The sequence below is a fragment of the Physeter macrocephalus genome, chromosome 18, assembly GCF_002837175.3.
Source record: "Physeter macrocephalus isolate SW-GA chromosome 18, ASM283717v5, whole genome shotgun sequence".
Lineage (NCBI taxonomy): Eukaryota > Metazoa > Chordata > Mammalia > Artiodactyla > Physeteridae > Physeter > Physeter macrocephalus.
The window spans coordinates 37,617,106-37,642,704 of NC_041231.1; the positions used below are offsets into that span (position 1 = coordinate 37,617,106).

The window sequence follows — 25,599 nt, forward strand, 5'->3', positions numbered from 1 at the left end:
TGGCTGTGTTGGGTCTTGGTTGCTGTGCACGGGCTTTCTCTAGTTGTGGCTAGTGGGGGCTTCTCTTTGTTGCGGTGCTTGGGTTTCTCATTGCGGTGGCTTCTCTTGTTGAGAAACATGGGCTCTAGGTGCATGGGCTTCAGTAGTTGTGGAATGTGGGCTCAGTAGTTGTGGCTCGGGGGCTCTAGAGCGCAGGCTCAGTGGTTGTGGTGCACAGGCTTAGCTGCTCCGTGGCATGTGGGGTCTTCCCAGATCAGGGCTCGAACCTGTGGCCCCTGCATTCGCAGGCAGATTCTTAACCACTGTGCCGCCAGGGAAGTCCCATACAGCATTTTGGAATCTCTCCCTCTCTCTCCTCCTGTCCCTTTAAAAAATATATATAGATAAATAGATATAGATTGACTTTCAGTTTTTCTTAGCTTATTCCAGAGTTTCTCAACCTTGGAACTATTGACATTTTGAGCTGGATAATTCCTTGTGGTGGTGGTACTTCCCTGGATGCTATCTACTAGATGTTAGTCACACCCCCTTATATCCCAACTGTGACAATCAAAAATGTCTCCAGACATTGTCAAATGTTCCAAGGGAGGCAGGATTGCCCTCTCTAGGTTAGAACTGCTAGCTTAGTCCCTTGCTTGGATTTTGTACAACAAAGGGGAGACTAAGAGCTGACTCAGCAAGTGAAAATTCATCCCTCCTAGAAAGAGGACGGAAGGTTGTGTCTATGCACACAGTAATACTTTGGCCCTAGCACATCCTTGCTGAGTTCTCCTTCTCAAGGGCATATCTGATCATGTCATTTCCCATTGCCATCAGGATAGAAGCCAGAATCCACAACATGGTTCAGTTCATCTTTCTCATCTCTCACTGTCCCCTGCCCCATCACTGATAGTTTGATAGGGTTTGCATTGAATCTGTAGATTGTTTTGGGTAGTATAATCATTTTCACAATATTGATTCTTCCAATCCAAGGACATGGTATATCTCTCCATCTGTTTGTCTCATCTTTTATTTCTTTCATCAGTATCTTATAGTTTTCTGAGTACAGGTCTTTTGCCTCCTTAGGTAGGTTTATTCCCAAGTATTTTATTCTTTTTGATTTGATGGCAAATGGGAGTGTTTCCTTGATTTCTCTTTGTGACCTTTCAGTGTTAGAAAGAGATTTCTGTGTAGGTTCCCCACCAGTAGCTCTATCTCCTGCTTAAAGATTTGAGGTATTTTCTATCTGAAATGATTGTCTCCCTTTCACTGACCTCTGTCCCTTCAGTCTCAGCTTCAGTGTCTCCTCCTTGAGGCAACTCTCCCTAATTCATCCTAGACTAAAGTAGGTGCTCTAAGCCTAAGTTAGTAGCACTCTCTACCTTCTCTATCATAACAGGTTGCCAGACTTTATTGGGATTGGTTATTTAACCGTCTTTCTTGCTAGTTTATCATTCCAGTGAAAAAGATAGGACTATCTCATACAGCACTGTTTGTTTCCTCAGAGCTCAAAGTAGAGCCTGGAACTTGGTCAATGTTGACAAAAAAGTTGTTAAATAAATTTTTGAAAATAGTGCTAATATACCAACTTGGTGAATAATACATATGTTTTTGACAATTTTTCAATTAGAGTCCAAAAGATAAAACCAACTACTTATCAGAATTGATGGGTTAATTGGAGGAAATTTAACTTAATTTCTGCCCTTCTCCCCAACCTTTTAGAAGTTCAGTATATCAACATATCAATAGAAAGGACACAAAATTGCATATTCTTCTTTGTCTTATTATAAATTCAGAGTAAATCTTTTCTTAGGAAAACATAACATTGTTAACAAGCTGTCTCTGCTGTTCTTTTAAATGAAATGATCTTAACTTACTCCTCATTCTTTAACTCCATAATGTTTAGCAGAAGTTTTACAAGCTGGAAACCCGCAAGGTGAATCCAATCCACAGGTTTAGTTTAATGGACTCACCCAGTGTTCTTTTTTATTTTTTTCCTTAAAGAAATTTTTAAAAGGTGCTAGAAATAGAAATATCAGGACGTGTCACATAATAATGTAGATTTGTGGTTTCTCTTAAATAAGGGGAAGCTTTGCAGCACTGGCATGGTTCCCTCTTGGCAACCTTGCCCAGGGGCTGAGAGATTCGCTGCCCCTTGGGATGAGATGTGTTTTCCCCAGTTCACCCAGTCCGCACCCAGCCAGAGTTACTTTTTTTTTTGCGGTACACGGGCCTCTCACTGTCGCGGCCTGTCCCATTGCGGAGCACAGGCTCCGCACGCTCAGGCCCAGCGGCCATGGCTCACGGGCCCAGCCGCTCCGCAGCATGTGGGATCCTCCCGGACCGGGGCATGGACTCGTGTCCCCTGCATTGGCAGGTGGACTCTCAACCACTGCGCCACCAGGGACGCCCCAGAGTTACTCTTTAGTGTCATTGGCCTGACCTCCTTGGCATTTAATTTGTGACTCCAGTCTGCTTTGTAAGTGAAATTAAGGGAGGGAAAGGTTAGCCAGTGAACAGTTGAATAAAATATGAGTGTAAGAACATCCAGGTGACAAGGATCTGGTAACGATTGTTATTGAAAGTGCCTGCCCTGTTTTACTGGATTTGAAGTTTAATTCCGAAAGGAAGCCCAAGCAAAATCCATTTTTATGCTCCCCAAACCAACACAGGTTGCAGAGGATGAGGGGAGGCTGGGATGCTTCTTGGCCAAGACATGTATAGCCTACTTTCCTCAGCTCCGAAGGTCTCAGCAAAAACATCTTGACTCCCTCCCCTGAGGCTTAGAGCAACCCAATTTCCTCATGCTGAGTGGAGTATTTCTAACTGAGTACATTTTCTTCTCTAATGAATGGCTTCCTCCCCTACATTATTGGGACACTGAAACTATAAGGGCTTCTCCGGGCCCCGATGTGGGAGGCAGAAAAGCTGAGTTGTTGAATCCTGTTTGTCACCTAAGTCCTCCAGGTCCCTAGCGTCCAGGCTATTCTGATGCTCAGATAAGGCTCAGTTCTGACTTCTAGTGGATGTGGGGCCATGCGCTAAGTCCTTCACTTTCCTGAGGCTCACTTTTTTTCTCTGAAAACAGGAGGAATGATACTCTCTGCTTCATCATCATACCCTTAGGCTGGCATGTAGTACTTAAGGCATTCAATAATTAGCAGTAGTTTTGTTATTATTACAATGTTGTTGTTTTAAAGAGGGACTGAAATGAGCCCCTCAAAAATCATATGGGAATAGTGAAGGCATATATATGAATAATGTGAACTCTTTGAAGGAAAACCGTTGCTCTCTTTTGTTAAATTACAATATTGTTATTGTCCAGCGTGTAAATGCTCTTATCTTCATTGGTGACATAAAGCAGCTCTTGTGGTGTTCGTTTTCCTGAGGTATGAAAAGGATTATGGAGGTGCAGTCTGGAGGCCTACATGGCCACAGCTCAAAGAGTGCAGGTTCTGTCCGCTCATCTCCAATCCAGCAGAGAATGGCTGCTTTTCATAGCAGGCATCATCCTGTCCAATGAAATGGATCTTTATTTTCATAGTCTTTACAGAGATTAGAAAGAGCAGAGTTTCACTCATCTTTGCCTGGAAAATAACTTTGCATTCAGAACTGTACCAAGAAGAGAAAAACAGAGGAGGATTTTTTTTCCTCCATAATTTGATTTACCCCAGAATTTCTGCATTGAGGACAATTATCAGAGGTAAGAGAATGAATTTTAAGTCTCCCTTCCTTGTAATTCCATCTTCCTTATAATTTTTATAGCATGTGCAGTCATGAAATAACCAAGAGATTATTTTTACAGCTTTTAACTTTACCATGATTCAAGCATAAATATATTGCAATTTAATAAAGTTAATGAAAGTAACTTGTGATGATGGGGAATATATAGAAAGGAATGGAATGAAAGCACACTTTAGCCCTGATCTTCTGAGGGAAGGTATTTCAGAAAATGTCTTTTTTCAAGTTCATAGGGATTCTTAACAAAATTTGTCACGACAAAATTTGGCATTTGAAAAATGTAACTTTTATAGGCTATTTTACTCCTTTGTATAAACAATACTTAGAATTGCTAGCAATCAAAATGAAAAAAATTTCCTTCCAGTGGGACTACTCTAACCCACTTTTAGTATGTGACCATTTTGTTAAGTGTAGATTTAAATCATGTTGCATTATGTGTGGTCATGTAAGCTTCTAAGGGAATCTTCTAAATGTTATATTTCTAAGACCTGCCACTGTGCCCTGGACTTGGGTGCTTAGTCCATACTGCTAGTGCAGTATTTTCCACAGTATGTTCCCTGGGATATTAATAGGATGTTATAAAAAAGAGTGTTGGAGTTAAACAAGCGTGGGAAATGCTGATTAACCAAAGTTAAAGTGGACTTCACAGAGCATTTTGTAAATTCTAGAAAGAGGATTTCTCAAATTAATTTTACCTTGGAACATTTCCCCCACTTCACTCCCAGTCCTTTTTCCCCCAACAAGAGTACTTGTAGAACTGGTTTTCTCTGGAAATGCTAGGATTACACGTAGTAATAAACTACCACAAAATTGGTGGCTTAAAACAACAAAAATTTATTGTCTGACAGTTCTGGAGGCCAGTTATCCAAAATCAAGGTGTTAGCAAGGCTGTACTCCTTCCAGAGGCTCTAGGGGAGAATCCTCCCTTGTCTTTTCCAGCTTCTAGAGCTCCAGGCATTCCTTGACTTGGTCTGCATAACTCCAATCTCTGCCTCTACTTTCACATGGCCTTTTCCTTCTTCAGAGTCTGTGTCTCTGATCTGTATGTCTTTTATAAGGACCTTTATCATTGGATTTAAGGTCCACCCAGATAATCCAGGATGATGTCATCTCAAGATCCATAATTACATGTGGAAAGACCCTTTTTTCAAATAAGGTCACATTCACAGTTTCTAGAACATGGATGTATCTTTTTGGGAGCCACCAGTCAACCTACTGTAGATACTATGAAGGTTTTTCAAGATTGGAGTATACTTAAGAAAAGCCTAATTCAAGGACAGGGAGCCAGCTGTGCACATGAGGGTGAAGGTTCAGGGTTCGGTGTTCTAGATGCAGAGATCCAAAATTGGCATACAATTGTTGTGCCTAGCAGACATCACCTCTTTATCTTGCCAATCTTCTCACCAATTCTGGATATAGCCTCAGGATCCTTCCTAACAAAGGGCTCTATAAAGCTACTTCTGATCAGCTGGAGTGGGCATGTGAGGCAAAAGAATCCCTGAGGTGATAAACAGAGCAGGTACTCTAAGAGGCATGAACAGACAGTCTCATTGAAAGAGGTCCATAAGAGGCTAAGGAATTCAAACTTAATGGACATGGGGCACAAACATATTATTTTGTCCAGCAAAGCATGTATTCCTCTTAGGGAATGCTTTGGGGATAGGGTGGAGGTGTTTGTGCATGTGTCTGGTCCTTTATGTGCTTTGCCACAGGATCCAAAGTGCCTAGTGAGAAGAAACTTAGGAGGGAAGAATTGCCCTCCTGTATGCTCCACTTCTAAATCTATAGAAGAAATTGGGACTATTCTGGTTAATGGTGACAGCTTCTAAAAGATTCAAATTCTGCTTTCTACATGGATATATATGAATCTGGCAGTATGTTTGTCCTGACTACATCCTTGTTCATCTTGTCTTTTGTATAAATTAGGTTGTATTTGAAACGCAGTGAAGTGGCAAGCTCACTTGGTGCATTTGGTTTCCCCATCATCAGAAGGTTGTAGTTTCTAGACATATTTTCCCCCCTCTGGCTCAGATAGTACTTCCTTTTAGATTACTGCTCTCTTTTCTGGGCATTTCTTGTGTTTCAGCTAGATAGGATGCTGTCAGCACATTTCTCTTCTTTCTGTGTAACTGGTAATTGTGAAAGGTAGGGGTATGATTTTTAGTTATTTTCTATCCAAGACACTTCTGTTTGCAAGACTAAAAGTGATGCAAAGTGCTGTCTTTCCCCTCTCCTTATGTTGCAATGAAAATACTGTTTAAATGGGTAAATGCCCAGTGACCAGGTTTGCTTATAGGATATCAGGCTGCTCAGAAATAATAGTCCCTTAGTTTGTCGGTGGTTTGATGCGTTCCAGTGTTGTAGAATATGAACTAAAAAAATAGAATCATAAAATCACAGAATGTCAGAGTTGGAACTGGAACAGTAAGTTCAATTTCCTCATTTTACAGTTGTTGAAAACGGTGGGAACTCCCAGTCACCAGTTGTTACTCTTTGAGCAGCTCACTTGTGATTTCTGTCATAAAACTGTAGAACTCTAAACAAAGAAACCACTGCTGGAAGAAGAATACAGTAGAATATTACTGACCCATTGCACACATGGTAAATTCACACACATACACATGAAAATTTCCATACCAAAATGTTCCCTGCCATAATAGTGCTGTGATCACTGTTGATTCTTTTCAGGAGTAATGATGGTGAACCCAGAAAGAGATGGTTGTTTGTTTCCCTTTAGGGAAAAAAAATGACCAAAGAATGTATGTAGCATGGTTTTAATTTTTAAAACATCATGGCGGGTTTTGCTTCTGGTTTAATTGGTTTTTATAGCGATCGTCTTCACTCCTGGAACTCAGTTTATTTCCAGCTCCGTGTTCCTTAGTAACAAAATGCTTCCAAGTTGGAAGAGTCTATAACAAGTCCCCAAAGAGAAACAATTGCTTACTCTGGCCAAGGTAAATTTGCACAGGGTTTGGTGGTACCACCCATTTCACAATCATTTATGCTCTACCTAAAAGTCAATGATGTGAAGCCTCAACTTGGCTTAAAAGCGAATGTGTCCCTAAATTCAGCACACACCCTAGTGGGGTGTGTTACGGTGGAACTTCAGTAGTGAACCTTCCTTTCCTTCAGCTATCTGTGTGTAAAAGACCTGTCTGAACATCTTAGGATAGAAGAAGTGTTTTCACTATTTTGAAAAGCAAACCTTTGAAAACTATTTCTGTAGTAAATATTTGGCTCATGTTGAAACATCATAAGAATATGTAGATGGAATGGTGTATACCTATAGGTGGCATTTTGCAGGATTTTCTCACTGATGCCATTTTGTTCAGCACATTTTAGGCATGGATGGAGACTAGAGCTATTGTATCCTGCCATGTGTTATATATTACATATATAATGTATGTATGTGATATATAATATAAGGCAGCAAACAACATATGATTTAATTGTATATATATTATATTTATATAAATATCATATAGAATTTAACATATAATATATAAAGATAGACATAATATATACATATACGTTATATATAATATATAAATACATAACAAATATATAAATCACAGTACTACCATGTTAGCCTGGAGATCCCTCAGAGCATCTATGTTTTCACCTATAAACAATACCTACCAATACCAGTATATCAGACAGGATAAAATACTTATCATAATTTAAGCAGTTTTACATTTCGTTGCTTCATGCCATATTCCTGTTCACTCCTGTGGTTGTCATTTATACTATTCAAATATTTCCAGCTTTCCTCCTTTTGAGCTTGATTCAGAGTAGGCTCTTTGGAGTCTGGTAGACATGTGCTCCAGTCTTGTCTTTGCCACCTGTAATCTGTGTGGCTCTGGGCCTTGAAAATGAAGAGCATTAACTCCCTGTCTCAAAGTGCAGATGGGCACATGAAACTGCCCCATGGGTGTTAGCTAATGTTACCATCATTGTCGTCAGTACAATTAGATTTCAATGGTAGCTGTTAGAATATAACATATAGTACTCTAACGACTGAATTTACCAATCATACATAGATGATGGAATATATTATTTATCATGGTAATCATAATTTATGTTACTATTCAGTATTAAGCAGTAGCCACTGTTCATTGTTTTGACTTTATTTCATAGTACATTTTAATAAAGCACCTTGCAAGTCATGTTTCGATTAATACTTGGGGCATTGGTACTACTATTATCCTCATTTTATGGATGGGGAAACTAAAGTTTTGAGAGAGTGTATCTTTTTCTAGGTCATGGTAAGTAAGTGGAAGGTTAAGATTTGAACTTGAGAAGTCTAGCTCAAGAGCCCCTACTTGTAGCTATTACTCTTCCCTGCCTTCCAACAATGTATTTTGCCTTAGTTAGCTTACAAGTGGAATTTACTAATGTGTTAAATTAATCCTTGTTTTTATCACTTATGTGACTGAGCATATAGTAGGCATTTAATTATCTCTTATTTATTTGCTTATGCATCTTTCCAAAAAAATTCTATGCACACACAAGCAAATTCTCCTTCTCTTATTCCCAATTGGAAACATATTATACATAGTGGGACACACGTAGCATTTTACTTTTGGCTTCCACAAAAATTTCCTGCAATTTACCTTTTGTCTTTTTTCATGAAAATATTTTAATTTGTATTTAATCTTATTTGTCTATCTTTTCCTTTATGGTATCTAAGCTTTTTCTCTTGCTTAGAAGGACTTGCATGCTTCAAAAGTAAAAAGAAGGGCCCCAATATTTTCTTCTAGGACTTTTCATTAGGAATTTGTTTTTGTCATGAGGAATTAGGTAAGGATTTACCTTTATGATTATTTTTCTGAATGGGTAGTCAGAGTTTAACCATTATCAATTGAATAATCTATTGTTTTCTACTAATCTAGTGCCACTATTATCATATACTAAATTTCTCTAAGTATGTGAATCTATTTCGGATTTCCTCTGTCTTTTTCTTCCTGTATCAATACCAAACTCTTTTAACTATCAAAGCCTTAAAATATGTTTTAGTGTCTGGATCACTCACCGCCTGACATCATGAAAGTTTGGAGTAGTTGATGACCTTAGAGGTCATTGAGCAAAGTTTTGTTGGTTTATAGAGGAGGTAGATGAGTCCCTGAGAAGCAAGTGACTTTCTTGAAGGTCTCACCCTCAGGTTTTGGCAGAGCCAGGAATGAACTTGGGATGTAGGCTGGAGTGGATCTTGAACTAGAAGATAGGGCTTTAACACAGTCTACCACATTAGCCCTGAATGCCCTCTGAGCTTCAGTGTTTTAACTTGTAAACAATACCTACCTCCTAGGTGGCCCTGAGGAATGCACGAGACACCCTGGTTCATCACCTAACAAACTGCTAGCCACAGAGGACGTCTCACATGTATCTATTGACTCTGGGCCAAGGCCTTCTGAATCTAATCCAGTGGTGTGTCCCCATTTCACCAGACTCAGACATTTCATGTCTATGCCATGCCTTAAAAATTTCATTGCTAAAAGATACTCGAGAATAATCTTTCATAAAATTTTCTGAAGGGTATTGTTGTGTTCTTAGAAAAATACGGGTTCTGTGGTTGAATAGATTTGGGAAAAGTAAGGTCTCGGCTATGGGACTTCAGAACCTTTAGTATGATAATATCTACCATAAATCAGGAGAGCTAGCTGTGTTTCCCAAGTCGACTTGATCATAGAATGAACCTCCACTCCCCTAATTAATTTTTGCACAACACCCAGGAGGGTTTCAAAGAACAGGTACTGTTTACTTTAGAGCAGTATGTCTCACACTTGGGAAGAAATTCCTTTTAAAGGAAAAAAAAACATTATAGACACCCAGTATTGTTTTATGTAATAATTATTACTTATGTTACTTAATTAGGTACAAAGATAAGACTATGCTTATAGCTCTTACAGAACTATGAAACCAAATCAAAATTCCACACTAAATGAAAATACAATGTCAAGGCCTATAAAATTTAAATGAATGATATTAACTTTATATGGAGAAGAATTGTGTTTGCTGGATGTAAATTTATACCTGATATGAATATAGTGCCAACCGCTGTGGCTCAGATGCTAGCTCAGAAGTCTTCCTGGTGGTGTGCTGTGTATTAATCTAGTTTCCTCACTGATTGCTGTTTCTGTAGTGCTGATAAACCTCTTGTTTGCATGTTCACCATTATGTCCCATCGCCAAGATTTGGAGGAGGGAACATATCAGAGAAATAAGGTGTATTTCTTCTATGCTTTCTCCATTTCATTCCCAAAGAATCTTAAGTGCAAATACAAAGGCAGGTATTGAGATGGTTTAACACTCCTTGATTATAAGGAGTTATTTACATGATCCAGAATAAGTTCACTTTAACTTTTGAGATAATCATTAAAAAGAAAATATAACATAAAATATGTCTTATAGCAAACTCATGGATCCTTGAACATAGGTCCCCATCCTCCAGGAGTATGGGCCCTGATTTGAGAGACATGACTTTAAAATACGGGTTTAATTCTCTTTTAAATAAAAGGACTGTGGTTTCTAATTTGTTAGTCAGTTACAAACATGTCACGCATACCTGGATGGAGGTAACTTATTTGGATTTATTGAAAATAACCGACCTTGAGATCACAAAATTATTACTTAATCAGTGATTTAAGTTCTTTGGGCTTCAGTGATAGTTTAGAAAGTTGACGGCATATCTAAGTAGGACCAATATTTTAAAGTTTTCATGTTTAAATTTAATGTGCTTACTTGAAGGGAAAGTGCAATATGAATGATACATGGTGTTTTCTTAAACTTGTTTTTTTGGTAATAGTAAATGTTTTGAAGACGGGCTTTTCAAATGTTAGGAGGTACTAAGATTGATAGCTTTGCAAATTGGTTTTAAGTGTTTTGAATTTATAACTATCATCATGTTGCAAAATAACATTGACTTTGGAATGGCTTACTTCCTTTTGTAGTAATTCAAAAATATTATGACAGCTATAGTTTTATAGTGAGCATAAAAACCAGTGAGGTAAGTTCAATGAGGTAAGGTTAGTGTTGGAAGTTTTATTAACAAAAACTTTAAGTATTAACACATGAGTTACAATTCCCATGTGTTTTCAGAAATTTGCTGGAACTGAACTGAACATTAAATTTTGAACTTTGGACTAGTCACTTAAAACCACCTAATTTTAGTGTAAGAAGTAGCCAAAAACTTAAGTATGAAAACAGGCTTTATAAAGTTGGCTGGATTATTAACCCACATATGATATGAATCCTTCCATGTAGGTGATACAAAGCATTCTTAACCCAGTATTGTTTTCTTCAAGTAGGTGGCATGTGGGAGTTGGGTATAATTTTTTGACGGGTAGGTAAGACAAAATGCATCTTTACAACCTGAAAATTTTAACTGTGTTAACAAGTTGATGATTGTAACTTAACTTTTATAACACAGCATGTGTTTATGCAATACTGAATATACCTGAATTTTATTTTTCGAATTGAAGTTGTATGAAGGAACAGACTTATAATTTAAGAGAAAAGTATACCGTAAATTATGAAGCAATGTATAATACAGCCATTATTGTTACTCTTTGTGCTTTTTAAATATCTTAAAATATAGTATAGATTTTTTTTTTTCCTTGGTCAAATGTTTAAGTTTTGGGTTGCTAGATGAAAGCCAACACACGGAATTGGCATTATTTAGTCTTTTTTTTCCCCAGTCAGTATCACTCCCTTGATCAACAGGAGGGTAAATACATGATTGACATTAACTGGTCGTCTTGAAGAGCTTAAGGGTGTAATTGATAAGATCAAATCTCTTGTTACTCATGACTGTGACCGGTAGGGAGACCTTTTAACTAAGACTGAAAACCAGGGACCCTTTTAGGAATGGGATTTCTCTCAGTTTTCAGTTGTGTAGATGTCCTCTGCTCACAAGTTTTTGTTGACTTGATCTCAGTGGGAGTAAATGCATCTACGTGGAAGTAAATCTGTAAATATGCACAAGATGTCCTCATTAGTCTTGTGGAGGAATGTTGATATAATTACAGGACTGCTCGCCCACAAGTAGGTTAGACTCTAGTCCAGGTTCTGTTGTCTCAGGAGCTTCCAATTCATATAGCCATTTACCTTTTTAATGTTTCCTAGCATCTCAAGCTACGTGTACCTAAATCCTGAGCTCTTGATTTCCTACCTCAAGTCTGATTCTCCCTAGTCTTTCCCGTAACAGGCAATAATTCCACTGTCTATTCCAGCCAGTAACCCAGGAGTAACCTTTGATTCTTTCCTTCCTTCCCCCCTGCCCATAATTACAAACCCACAGTTCTCCCAGCTGCCTCCTGATTGTTTCTCAAAATACATCTCAAACACAGCTACGTTCTCCTTCTCCACCACCTCCATCCTAGTTGTGGCAGCCAGTGTCTCTCCTCCGGTTGACTGCCTGTCCCTGGCCTCCATACCCCCTCCCACCCCCCGCAATGTCTGTTCATACAGTAGCATCAAATTGTCCCATCGTTAGCCAACAAAAAGACTATTGATTTTTCATAGTTCCTTGCTTTCTGGTTCAACAAGGTATTCTCTACTTACTGTGTACAGTTCCTTGCCACAGACCTAAAATCAATCATTTCTACAGTGAAACAGATTTGTTTTAGTTAGAAATGGTTTTAAGAGACAGTATTTGCAGTGGGTGATCATTGTTACTGAGATGGTCACTTTTTTCTAAGCTTTTTTAATGGACAAAGCTAGAAAATAATATTTTAAAAAAATACATACCATGTGTTCATCCTTACTAGTATTAACAAGGGTCTTTTTTAATGACTTAAATTTATTAAAATCCAAAGTTATCTTGAAAGCAGAGGAGCATGTATAAAGCACAACTTATTTAAAGATCAATAAAGACCATTTAGGGAATTCCCTGGCGGTCCAGTGGTTAGGACTCCAAGCTTTCACTGCCGAGGGCACGAGTTCAATTCCTGGTCAGGGAACAAAGATCCCACAAGCCGTGTGGCACAGCCAAAATGAAACAAAGCAAAAACAAATCAATAAAGACCATTTACTGTTCTAAGATGGGATAGTAAAGAGTAGCCATCAGTTAAATAAACCATTTTAATGAATATCAAAGTGTCAGTCCAAGTCTAATTTATAATAGCTGATAGACATTTGCTAAATCATGAATTTTATTATTTTGTATGTACCCAAACACACAATATACATTTTCACCAATAAACACAGATAGCCACAAATTAGCCTTTTTTCTATCCAGTTTTTTTTTACAAGGCTTTTACATATGTTCTTAGATTTTATATTTGTATTACTTTCCTCTTACCCTAAAAACCATGTTTACTGATAATATTTACATAATACTTGCTCTACCTCACCTCCAACTTCACAAATATATGGTTCAATAAGTCATGACCTGACAGTCTTGTTAAAAGGCTATATCTCTAAACTAGGACAGTGCCTGGCACAAAATCAAGTCTTCGTATTTGTTGAATGAATGAATAAATAATTCTAGCTACTGGAGATAAAAAGAGCACCTACAGAGAAGAGAAATCTGAAATCAAAATAGCTGCAGAAGTCGAAGAGTAGAAAGACATAACCTAAGTATAGGGTAAGAGATAGACACACCCTCATCTATAAGTTAGTTTTTAATGGTACAGTTGCTGAAGGTCATTTTTTTCCTGAAAGGCAACTTTTGCTATAATTAGAGATTTGTATGAAAGAGCTTTTAAAAAGCAATGATTATTCTGAATTTTTCTTTTCAGCAAGACTCCAGAAGGATCATGCTAACTAAATCACCAAACCAATTAGGTGGTTCTCTTTGGTAGAGATCAGTAGCCTCTGATGGTGAAGGAAGGGAAGGCTATAGGACTCCTGCCCATGACCCTGCCTCCAGTTGTATCAGTCATACAGCCTCTCTGAGTGCTCCTTGAAATTCCAGCTCTCTGTCCTTTTGAGATCATAAAAGGTTCATGAGAGGTCAATGTGACACTATTTCCTGTGGCAAGGCTCAGCCAACCATGTTTGCTGTTGGTCCAAAATCCGCCCTGAAGTATCTATATGTGGGGAGATCAAAATCTAAGGGTTGAAACTTTGGGGCTTATTAGAATCATAGACCTGCATGGTCCAGTATGGTAGCCATGAGCCATATGGGGCTATTGAGCAACTGAAATGTGGCTAGTTCTAATTGAGATATGCTAAAAGTGTAAAATAAATGCTGAATTTTGAAGACAATACAAAAAATGTAAAATATATTATTAATTTTTTAATATTGATTACATGTTAAAGAGTAATATTTTTGATATAGTGTTATCAAAATTAGGGTTTTGATATAGGGTTAAATTACATATATTATTAAAATTAATTTTACCTGTTTCTTTTTACTTTTTAAACTTGGCTACTAAAAAATGAAAAATTACATATGTGGCTTGCATCATATTTTCATTGGACACACTGTCTTCAGTCTTGTTTCTGGAAGGGTGGAAGTGTCTGTGCAACATTTCTAGCCAATCCACACATCTCGAACACCGCCCATTTCACCAAGGAAAAATTACTCCTCACGTCAATTATGTTAATTGACCAAATTTCAGGTACTTATCAAATATAAAGAATATTGAGGCACTTTTGGTAGTTGACTCTGGCATCTCAGCTTTTAACTGAAATCTTTCATAGGCTAATTAACTACCCCTGGAGAATTTTTTTGCATTTGGGAAATATACCCATCCACCCACCGACCCAGGCACCCCCTCCACATAGACACACATATCATACTGTGTATGCTGAAATATTTTAAAGTAAATGACAGACAATATAACATTCTGGTACATGTTAGAGCATAAAACCTTACTTGCTGGTTCTTCACTTTTCCTGAGGGTTGTTGATTAGCAACCTTTATTGCATTCCTACAGTATATAAATCACTGGGTTACAGGCTGTTGAAAGCAGAATAATAAAATATAACAATAGCAAAAATTTATTGAGTGCTTCTAGGTGCCAGGCACTGTGCTAAGTGCATTATATGTGTTATTTAATTTAATCTTTAACATAACTTGGTGAAAGAGGTACTCTTATTATCCACATTCTGCTCATAACACCTTAGTTTTGTTCCCGACATTTGGAAGGCCGGTGGGTAAGTCCATGGCCATTGCCATGAGTTGCTTGAACACATATGTTTGCAATGCAGAGACTTTGCAAAACAGAGTTGTCTACTTGAGCCACTTGTTGATATTGATACAAACTGAAGTTCAAACCGATGTGCTTAAGGAGACTCTTCCTCTTCGATCTCTCTTTCTTTTCTCCCCAAGGTCTTGATCTTTAACCTCTGTGTTCACTCCCTAGGGTTCTGCTACTTCTTCCTTTCAGCTCTGGCCCTGGCTCTCTGACATTTCCCCCCTTCTTTGGAATCGGAGTGAAAGGATAGGGGAAAGTAGATTTTGAGGTCTTAACACACGTGGAAGGAGTAGAGGGAAGTACAATGGCCCGATTTCCTTTAGGTCTATGGTGATCTCTAAGACAGACCTTTCTAGCTTTAAGGTGCACACTTTTTAGTGAAACCAGGGGAAATTATTGTAATTATTGATGAGTGGTTTAACACATCATACTGTTATGTCCAACCCATGCTAGGGATTGGGGGGCAGGAGGTTAGGGGTGATCCTGCTTCTCTTGGTCACTTGAGGATCCAGATTTATGGAGGTTCTGCCATCATCTAGCTCCACCATCTGGAAAATGTAGGCTTTAAGATCTCTGAGGAAGGGGAGGAGTGTGGGGATGGCATAGACAGGAAATGACGTATGTCGCTTCTGCTTACATTTCATGAATAAAACACATGGCCTCATCTTCCCACAAGGGGGCTGGGAAGGGAAATTGTTCCTGTGTTCAGGAAGGAAAGGAGAATTGGATGTGAGTGAGAAGTAGTGGTTACTACCACAGCAACTTGTAGATTTTAGGTTATTTTTAGTGTTTGTGTCTTTGGAAGCTATGTACTTTACGCATACTTCCAACTTTGAAACTGTCTCCTCATTTGAATGATTGCAAGTTGAATCAAATTCAAATATACCCTTAACCCAAGTCTACTATGAGGAAAAACAAACAAACGACACTTTGAATGTGAATTAAAACTATATTGGGAGCTTTTGTGTATGTTCCAGTTTCATTTTCTTTTAAAGCTGTTCTTTGTGATAGCATGTTTATTCAATGCCTGAAGTGTTGTCAAGTAAGTAGTATTCAATCTGAAAATTTTCAAGTGGCCCTGTTTTCTCTCTCAAGTGTTTTGTTTTTTTTTTTCCTCAAGTGTTGCTGTAGTCATTTTAAGATTGAAATGAACCATTTGATTTTTAAAAATTATTTATGGCACATCAAGTAGCACTTCGTGTTTTGTCACAATATTGTAACCGTTTCTGAAGGCCTATGTGACCTTATGGGAGAAAGGTCAGGAGGCTTATATATAGAACTTCTAGAAACATACCTCACCATTGGAACTGGTTATAATTCCTGGGTGATGACAATGAAGATTAATAATGTTTAACTCTGATTTCGGCAATTTTTGCCAATTTCACTGCCATGGTCCTTTTCTTTCAAGTTATTACCTGGAACAGAAGTGATAACAAATGCTTCATGTTTTACACTGCCAAGTAAAAGGTTAAATTTTCATATGTTATATGCTTTTAAATATACACACACATGCACCCACATATACACACAAATACACACAACTGGTTCAGAAGGCAATGAGTAATTCTTCTAAAATGAAAAGTTTGTCTTATTTTTAACATTAGGTGACTAGTTCCCATGTGGTTAAGTCATATGTAAAAATTGGAAATTCACCCTATGGGTCTTTGTGCACTGACTGTATCATACAGTTCTAATTTTCTTTTTTTTTTTCTGGGAAATGATGGTGCTCTTTGCTTTGCCAAGTTTTATTATTGAGTCAACTGTCAAAGTTTGAGAGAGAGTCAAGAGCCCTTAAAATTATTTGGTGTTGAGTGACGAGGCAGAGAAAGGTATTTCATATTCCCAAACATTTTAACTTTTATGTCTCTACCTGATGTTGGAATATAATCTAAACGTCGGGGCTTTTCTGATTCTTTTAAAAATGATGTACACTGTCGAGTGAGGTTCGAGTATTAGAGAGGGGAACTTTCATCCTACTCATTGTTACTCAGTTTGGAACTGCATATTCTAATTTTTAATAGACTATGTTCTTTCTGGCCTGATCTTCCTTGTATTTAAACTTCTGTGCATCAGAAGGTCTGTGTGCCTGCTTGTGGTTTTGCACCATCTGGAAGTTAAAATTTGACTTTAGAAATGATGTCATGCTTGCTTACTACAAACTGGGCTAATGTTGGTTGAGAATTGGATGCAGTTCAGGTCAAAGTTTTGTCTAAAAAAAAAGACCCTTAAGCTTCATTTCTTGATACTAGGAGATGGTGCAAAGCTGTAAAGATAGAGTGAAGGTGACTGAAGGGCACAACTCAAATTCCTTTGAAGCTAAGTACATGCTGTCAGGCACATGGAAAATAAACTCCCAAAAAGAAGACCTTAGCTGGCACAGACTCCCTCCTGCCATGTAGAGTTTGGGTGTTGTGTGTTGATCACGACCATCTTTGCTCTCCATTTTATTCCTGGAGAAATAGTCTTATGGCTAAGGTTGCTGTTTATCTCTTCTGGGCTCAGTAAGATGGGGCAGGGCACTGACAGATCACACATAGCCAGAAGTCACTACAAATGTTAAGCTTATTATTCATCAATAGAGAGTCTCTTTTTCTAAACTCTCTCTAGCACCACTCACTACCTCCCATATTGTAATTTATTTATATCATGGTTTTGGATATTGGGTGTTTTCTTCGATCCAGATACAGACCATTCATCTTTGATAGGTAGAATGTGGGACTAATGGGACTACAGTGCTTTCTCAGATATACACTGAATCCTGGTCAGCCTGTGTGCAAATCTCTACAATTGAATATGTAACCCCTTCTAACCACTGCTGTAATCTAGGGTGCTCAGCATGTTCCACCAATTTCCAGGGAACCCACTAAATGCCATCCTTTATGTATAAACTAAAAATCATATTCTTTTCAACAGATAAGAGGAAAGCCCGAAGAGAAGTATTAATGTTACTCCAGGTTGGTAGATGAAGATAACTTTAAACAAAGATAAGCCACTTGAGAATCTGGGATGTTTAAGCTTTAGTGCAATTGGCGTGAATTTTCACTTAGAAAAGGGGAGATCCCTAGGAGATGAGTATCCCCTTCACCCACCCGCCCCAGACCTCTATGACCATTATGTAAGAAGACGCACAGCTATCAGATGTCTGAAGAATCTGCAGTTCACACCCTCTGCAAGCACAGCATGTCCATCCTGTCTCATAAAGCAGTCTGGGTCATTCGGCCAACTGGGCTTCAAGCACTTGTCATCACTTCTTCCCTTGCTGGGACCTCCCAGCTTCATCCTCCTCTCTGGGACAGAAACTAGAAAAACTCCTCACCAACCTTCCCATCACCTTTGACCTTTAAAAACACAACTTTGGCACCCCTTTCTTGGAAAGGGGTAGGAAAAGGAGATTCTACTCCGATAACTTTATCTCTAATATCATCTTCCTTCCCTGATGTATTCTGCCTATGATTTCTGTCTTTAAAATCATAAAATGTCAGGCACTTAGAGACAGTCTGTTCTTACCACTTTGTTTTATGAATGAAGAGACTGAGTCTGGAAGCCTGGCTGTGGGGAAGTGAGAGTTATTTGTCCTGATCCTCACAGGTAGAAGATGGAAGCAGAACCTGACCTAAAACCTAAGTGTCCTCTTTCCGTTGTTCCAAGTTGCCTTTGACTTTGTGTCCTCATAGTATTTACAAATCTAGTTATTTTGGCGTATTATAGTATTCTTGCATCCTTTTTAAACAACTTTTGTTTTTTTCCCCTTTCATCCAAATTTTACCTGCTGATAGTGTAATGAGCAAAATGTTCAACAAGAATTGCTATGAGATGCAGCAGCCCCCAGCTCACCCCTGTCCCATTCTTTTTCCTCAAGACCACCCGTTTAAACTCTTTATGCCTGGTTATTTTGATATCTCTGAATAACATGCTTGCTTCATTACTTCCTGAATGTTGATGTAGCTTCTATCTGTCCAGTTCTTGGTACAGAAGGTGAGGATTAAAGTCTTCCATCACCCCCACGCCCCACATCACCCATGTAAACATTTTTTGCACATGGTCTTTGGAATGTTAACATTTAAAAAATAAAGGTTATGTTTCCTCATTTTATTACCGACACTTGAAAAGCAGAAATTGTAATAATCTAAGTTTTGAGCTAAGGTAGAAATAGGAATTTTTTTGTATGCTGTGTCTTTTTTTTTTTTTTCTTTAGTATTTGGAAAGCAGTCTTTCATAAAGCTGGAGAATGAGTGTCATTTCCACAGCATTTTCTTCTAGCAGCATTTACTTCCTCTTGGCAACACGTCTTTTTCTAATTTAGGAGTGTTTCTCAATGTGTCAGTCTTGTTCTCCCAGATATCTGTGGCATGACTTATTGTATTCTCTGAGGAGAACATGAGCATCCCTGGAGGATGCTGCATGAGACGTGTTGTACCCTCCCTGGGCTCTCAAAGACACAGATAATTAGTGTGCTTTTTTTTCCCAACCTTTGGTTTTACAACATGAGACATACTACTATCTCATAATGTCTTATTTCATATAAACCTTATATTTAAAAAAATGTATCACCGTTCGGGTACACATGCAACAGAACTTTAAGGTAGATGCAGGCTTTAAAACACATGGAGGTGCCCATGAGCAGTGTTTGATCACACTGCTCAGAAGGTATACTGCTGCCCCACGCTCCTCACAGGGCAGGACTGATAGTTACTGATGACCTCTCTGTAAAACTACAACCCTTTTTCTTTTTCCTGATTTCAGGTAGATGCACTGAGATTACGACTAGAAGAGAAAGAATCTTTTCTCAATAAAAAAACAAAACAGCTGCAGGACCTCACAGAAGAGAAGGGGACACTGGCTGGAGAGATTCGAGACATGAAGGATATGTTAGAAGTGAAGGAAAGGAAAATCAATGTTCTTCAGAAAAAGGTGAGTAGCTGACATAAGCCCTTCAGGTTGAGAATTGATATCATCCATATTTTGTCATTTCAGAGAAACTTTTGAGCACGTGGAAAAGAAGAAATTATTGTTGAAGAATTTTAGATTAGGGAGTATAAACTTTAAATTTACTGGTATTTAACTTACTGGTGGTTGTACTGTGTCATTTTTAGCATGACCTGTTGAATTTTCTATTTGATTACCTGGAAACTAAATAGTGATGATTTTTTTTTTCATTTACCATCTTAAACATAGAGATAATTGTACAAATTTAGATATAAAACTAAAATTTATACTTAATTTTTCCTTTTTCCTTACTGAGAATTGAGCAGTGTGTTTTGTGGGTCTTAAAGGTATTTTAGTTGCAGTTTGTATTTACATAAACTTTAGTAGCTCTTATCCTGTCAAACCCATACAGATTTTAGTGTAGGAGGGGTAACGTTTACACCCATTACTTAATTGGAATCCATGAGAGAATGTATAATAAGTTCTAATACAGTGACTTAACCCAGAAGATGCTTGACCTGGTTAGGGCTCTTCTTTCTTTCCTTCTTTCAGCAGTTTATTTTCTCCATTGTAGGGGAATGAGATTTGGGGACAGCACCCAGATTTTTTATTTTTATTTTTTTAAGAATTCTTATTTGCTACTGTGTACAATTTTGGTGGGACCGTAGGGTCCCTTGCCTTCCGTAAGGAAAAATGTAGGCAAAAAGAGAAACCAACATCTGATCGTTTAATAAAAAGAAGCTGTTGGGAAACACAGGGGTCTCAGATTAACAAGCAGGCAGCGTGGAAACGGGGCAGGAACCAGAGGGGGGAAGCACGATCTGGCTGGCCAGGACACTGCTGTAGACAGGCATGTTGCCTGGCACCAATGCTGCAGCTGCAGGCAAATGGAATCTAACCGGCCCTCCTCTTGGTGTCATTTGCCACCATCACCTATCACCTTGTTTATATTGACAGCATCCTACCTGTTTTTCCTGCTTCAACTCTTACCTTTACTACAGGCTGTTCTAAACACAAGCTGGAGTAGTTCTTTTAAAACATAATATAATTCTTATCACACTCTGACCAAACCTCTCCAGTCACAACCAGGTACCTAATTTGTGGGGCCCAGTGCAAAATTAAAATGTGGGACCCCTTGCTCAGACTTTATTGAGAATTTCAGGATGGTAAAGGAAAGCATTAAACCAAGCATGGGGCTCTTCTGAGTATGGGGCCCTGTGACCCTACACAAGTTGCACGCCCATGAAGCCGTGTCCCCATCCTCAGTGGCTTCCATCCTCACAGGATATTGGTGGTCTGATAGATCATATTATTAATTCATTTCTGTTAAGATTTTACAGACAAGGCCCTGGTCACCGTTACAGCTCCAGCTAATTGATACAGGTGATTAGAAGAGGGCTGGGAAGAGACGACTGAGGACCCTTTGAATCAAAGGACTGTCTAGGGCAGGTGGGACTAACAGAGAAATAGTTACAGTGGCAGTTCTTGGAGCATATACTAAGGATTCAAAAGAAGACTTTTCATTTAGAATCCCTACCAGCAAATGATACCAAAAGCTGGCATTTATTGAACTTAACTTATGTTGAACACTGTTTGCTAGTTACTCTGCTATGGTTATTACGTGCACTATTTACTTACTTTTGACCATATAACGCTGTGAGGCAAGCACAGTTATTAACCCCAGCGATGCTGAGGCTTATGGTAGACTTACCCAAGGTCAAACAACCTAGATACAAGTTTATGTCTTTGGAAGTATAGAATAAAATGATTATTGCAAATTAAGAGAATAATCCTCCTTTTCCTTTGGCCCTCAAGTTTATGATGACACCAGGTGCGAGAGCAAATCAAGTAAGAACATTACAGTTGCACAACCAGGAGTTGAGACTAAGCTCTCTCGTTCTTTTTTTTTTTTTTTTTAAATTGAAGTATAGTTGATTTACAGTGTTGTGCCAATCTCTGCTGTACAGCAAAGTGACCCAGTTATACACATAGAGACATTCTTTTTTTAAATATTCTTTTCCATTATGGTTTATCCCAGGAGATTGTGCTATACAGTAGGACCTTTTTGTTTATCCAGTCCAAGCTCCTTCATTCTTGAGGAAAAAATGGCAACAATTTTCTCAGTAAAGATTTTGGGAAGGCACTTTCTTTTTATCTTTTTTCTTTTTTTTAAAAAAAATCCTTGTTTATTTATTTGGTTGCACCAGGTCTTAGTTGCAGCAGGCAGGCTCCTTAGTTGTGTCTTCAGGGCTCCTTAATTGTGACACATGGGCTCCTTAGTTGTGGCATGCGAACTCTTAGTTGTGGCAGGCATGTGGGATCTAGTTCCCTGACCAGGGATTAAACCCAGGCCCCCTGCATTGGGAGCAGAGCCTTATCCACTGCGCCACCAGGGAAGTCCCTGTGAAGTCCTTTCAATGCAGAAGTGACAGTTGGCCACTTTTGCTGATGTGAGTATTTTGCAAAATTTTAAACTTTCCCTCACAGCCAGATTCAAAGGTTTGGGAATCAGTTTGGGAATTCTAGAACAAAGCCAGTTGTGTATTATGGCTCCTTTGGGCAACAGGATCACGATCCCACTTATTTAAGCCATGCTGATAATGGATTTGGTAATATTTCATGTATATTTGGAGAGGCTGTTTAGCTTCAGGTTTTTTTTTTTTCACTGAGTGTTTACCAGTACATTTGGCGGAGGATATAAAACCACTGGCAACATAGTGATGGGGCAGGAGTGCTATTATACCTGCAGTGTGAAAGAGAAATAATTCCTAAAGAAGTGAGGCACACAATTCAGAAACTACTACTTCAGAATGTGGAAATAATACAGAAGCTGACGGGCTAATGAAACACTGTCTTTGGGACTGGGGACTCCTTAGAGTTTTGACCACATTCAGCATAATTGGCTGTTTTAGGGCAGGCCTGGACTGGGACAGCATAAGCTTTGGACTAGGGTGTGTTGGCATGGAAGAATAATAAACTCATGTCAATGTCAGAGGTGCAGTATTACTTAATATTTCTTTCTTATAGACTCTTTGGCAACCAGCACTGTGTTTTGATGCCAGTAGAACTGGGTATGCTCCTTCCATAGCCATGTTTAACCTGGCCAAGCTAGGCTTGCACCTCATATCTGTCAGCTTTGCCTTCAGAGCCTTGGGTCTCAGAAGTCTTGTGTACTCCATAAGCCATGTGCACAGGTCATATGTCTGGGCAGCAGGCACAGGCATAATGCTCTAAGCATTTTGTTACTTGAGGAAGGAAGTGAAATTGAATAAACAGAGAACCCCAGGTGGCATAATATCTCTGATCAAACTTGTGTAGGAAAACAGAAGTCATCGAGAATGGATTTGGTCCTACCACCATGTTTCTGGCTCTACTCCATAATTCCAAGAAATGGAATTCTTTTAGTAGGGGCCAAAAAGGTGCATGTATGAAGATTGTTTAGTGGATCATCCCTGTGTGGCTATGATACTGAAGTCAGAGAAGCAGCACAGTTTTCTTGCTACAGCCATAGCCTTTTGTTCCCATACCTGAATTCAAGCTTCCACTGATGAAGTGCTACCTGACTATTGAGTTTTTGTAATAAATGTCATAAAACCTTGATGACATTGTACATTTGGAAAGTGTATAATGCCTAGGATTTTGGAACATGGTAGCATTATTTGAACCAGATCAAATTCAGACTGTTACGTAGCTCATAGATTCTTGCAGCATAAACTTACTACCCAAGAAATTTTTTTTAAAGCCATTAAATTGGACAAAAATTCTATCTCCATTTTCATTCTAGGTCTCAGTCCCACAAGCAATGTGAATTTATAGAGCAGAGGTACTTTATTTATTAGGGGTAGAAAAACAGATGGTGATTTCTCTGTACGCCAAGGTCACTAGCTGCCTACTGAGCTTCATAGATTGCCCCGTGGGTTGGAAAGGGCAGGGAGAGGGGAGTGTAGTTGGCTCCTGGGAATGGTATATATGGACCTGCCCCTTTAGCAGTTTTATTCTACCCATTTGGAAGTATGATGGTGAAAATTCTAAATGACAATAGAGGAAAGAATGCTACAGGAGTGTGGTTATTAGCATACTGGATTGCTCCATGAAGTTTATATTAAAAAGTTAAATTTGAGAAGATGGCTAGGGAACGTAGAGATTTCCACGTGAGTGTAAAATTGACGTAAGGTATGGAGGACTTTTTGACTCAACTGAGCTCTTTCTCAGTGTTAAACATCCAGTTGGACTTTTATATTTATTATTGGCAAACCTCCTAATTTTTTAAACATGTGAAAAATCATATTCATTTTGCATTTACTAGTGTTTCCTACGTGTCAGTCAGTCACTACTGTAGGCCCTGGAGGTTTAAAGAGAAGTAAGACATTCTCCAGTCCTCAAGAAGCTGACAGTCTGGTTGGGAAGGTAGACTTGTATAATGTGGCATGTTACCAGGAACAAACCACTTGATGGATGCAAAGAGCAGAAGCTAATTCTGGCTACTTTAAGCAAAAGGAAATTTACTGCAGGAATATCCAGAGCTCCACTATCTGGCTGGTAGAACCAGATTAGGGATGATCAAGAAACAGGACAGCTCTAGGAGACCAAGAGAAAGCAGACAGTGCCCTGACCTTGTAACCCCTAGTGTCTGGTCAAGTGTCTTCTCTTCTGATGGCTGCCCTCACCCCTCCCCCGCGCCCCCGCCCCACACCCTTACATCATGCTGTTGGTCAAGATTCAGAGTCCTGGGACAGAGCTCCAAAGTTCACACAAATGCCTCTCATTAGCATGATCTAACCAGACGCTACCTAAAAGGAATCTGGGAAATGTGGTTCCAAGCTTTACCTCTGAGCTTTCCACTCAGTTCTTGTGTCACTTAGGGAAGTCTTTGCTAACGCTGCAGGCTGGGAGAGGTTTTACACTAGTAGACAACCATTTCTTGGCTCACTTTGAAGTTATGCACCCCGTTAATGAATGTTGGCTACCCTCCAGGGCTAAGCTCCTTGAGTGCCCCAGCCGTCATCATCAAGATACCTCCAGCTCCTTGCAAAATTCTTGGCAGGTGATGGTCCTCAGTCAGTATGCATTTGATGAAAAAATTATGTCAGTAAATTCTGAATGAATGAGAACTTGGGAGAAGAGAAATCACTTTGAGATCCACTCCTGGCCCAATAATATTTTTTGCTGTGAGAAGAGTCATTTGCCCCAGTGAAATGTCAGACCCACTTGTTCCCAGAACAGTGTGTTCTGTGTAGGCTGCAAGATGGAACCATCCCATGAGTAATAAAGCACAGATAAGGAAATGATTATTGCTCCACCTGCATCTAACATCTCCAGCCTCTGTTCCCTTACCCTGGGAAGGTAAAAATGGATGAAGCCTTGAGTAAGGGAGCTTAGCCACTCTTCTTTAATTTTCCCTTTTAATAAAAAGAAAATGTGGCATTTATAGAAAATACTGTTTTGTTCCCCAAAGAGAATGCTTCTTCCTCCAGTTCTCACTTCTAACTTACTGGATTGTTAGAGTCGTGGCATTTTATGAGAGTGATACAATGAAATTGCTGATTATCCATGGTAATTTCCAATTATGACCATGCAAATGATACTTTTTATAACAAAAGGATAATCTACTATTGATTGAATCCTTACTGTATACCAGACACTGTGCCAAGGGCTTTGCATTCTTAGGTCGAGTCCTTATAACAAACCTAACGGCCTGTAGGTACAATCATAATCGCTGTGTTTTTTTTTGTTTTTTTTTGTTTTTTTTTTTTTTGGGGGATGCGGCCCTCCCCCCGTTGCGGCCTCTCCCCTTGCGGAGCACAGGCTCC

At 38.9% G+C, this 25,599-nt stretch overlaps 1 protein-coding gene across 3 annotated transcripts in view; it reads left to right on the plus strand.

The window, feature by feature from the left end:
* Positions 1–25,599, plus strand: part of ERC2 (ELKS/RAB6-interacting/CAST family member 2) — a 991,464-nt gene that overhangs the window by 361,246 nt on the left and 604,619 nt on the right. For all 3 annotated transcript variants that reach the window (XR_008615821.1, XM_024123747.2, XM_024123746.2), the window contains exon 7: positions 19,607–19,774. Coding sequence is in view for 2 of the 3 variants with exons in the window: in XM_024123747.2 (XP_023979515.1) it covers positions 19,607–19,774 (168 nt within the window). In the remaining variant the exon portion in view is untranslated. The remainder of the gene's footprint in view (positions 1–19,606; positions 19,775–25,599) is intronic.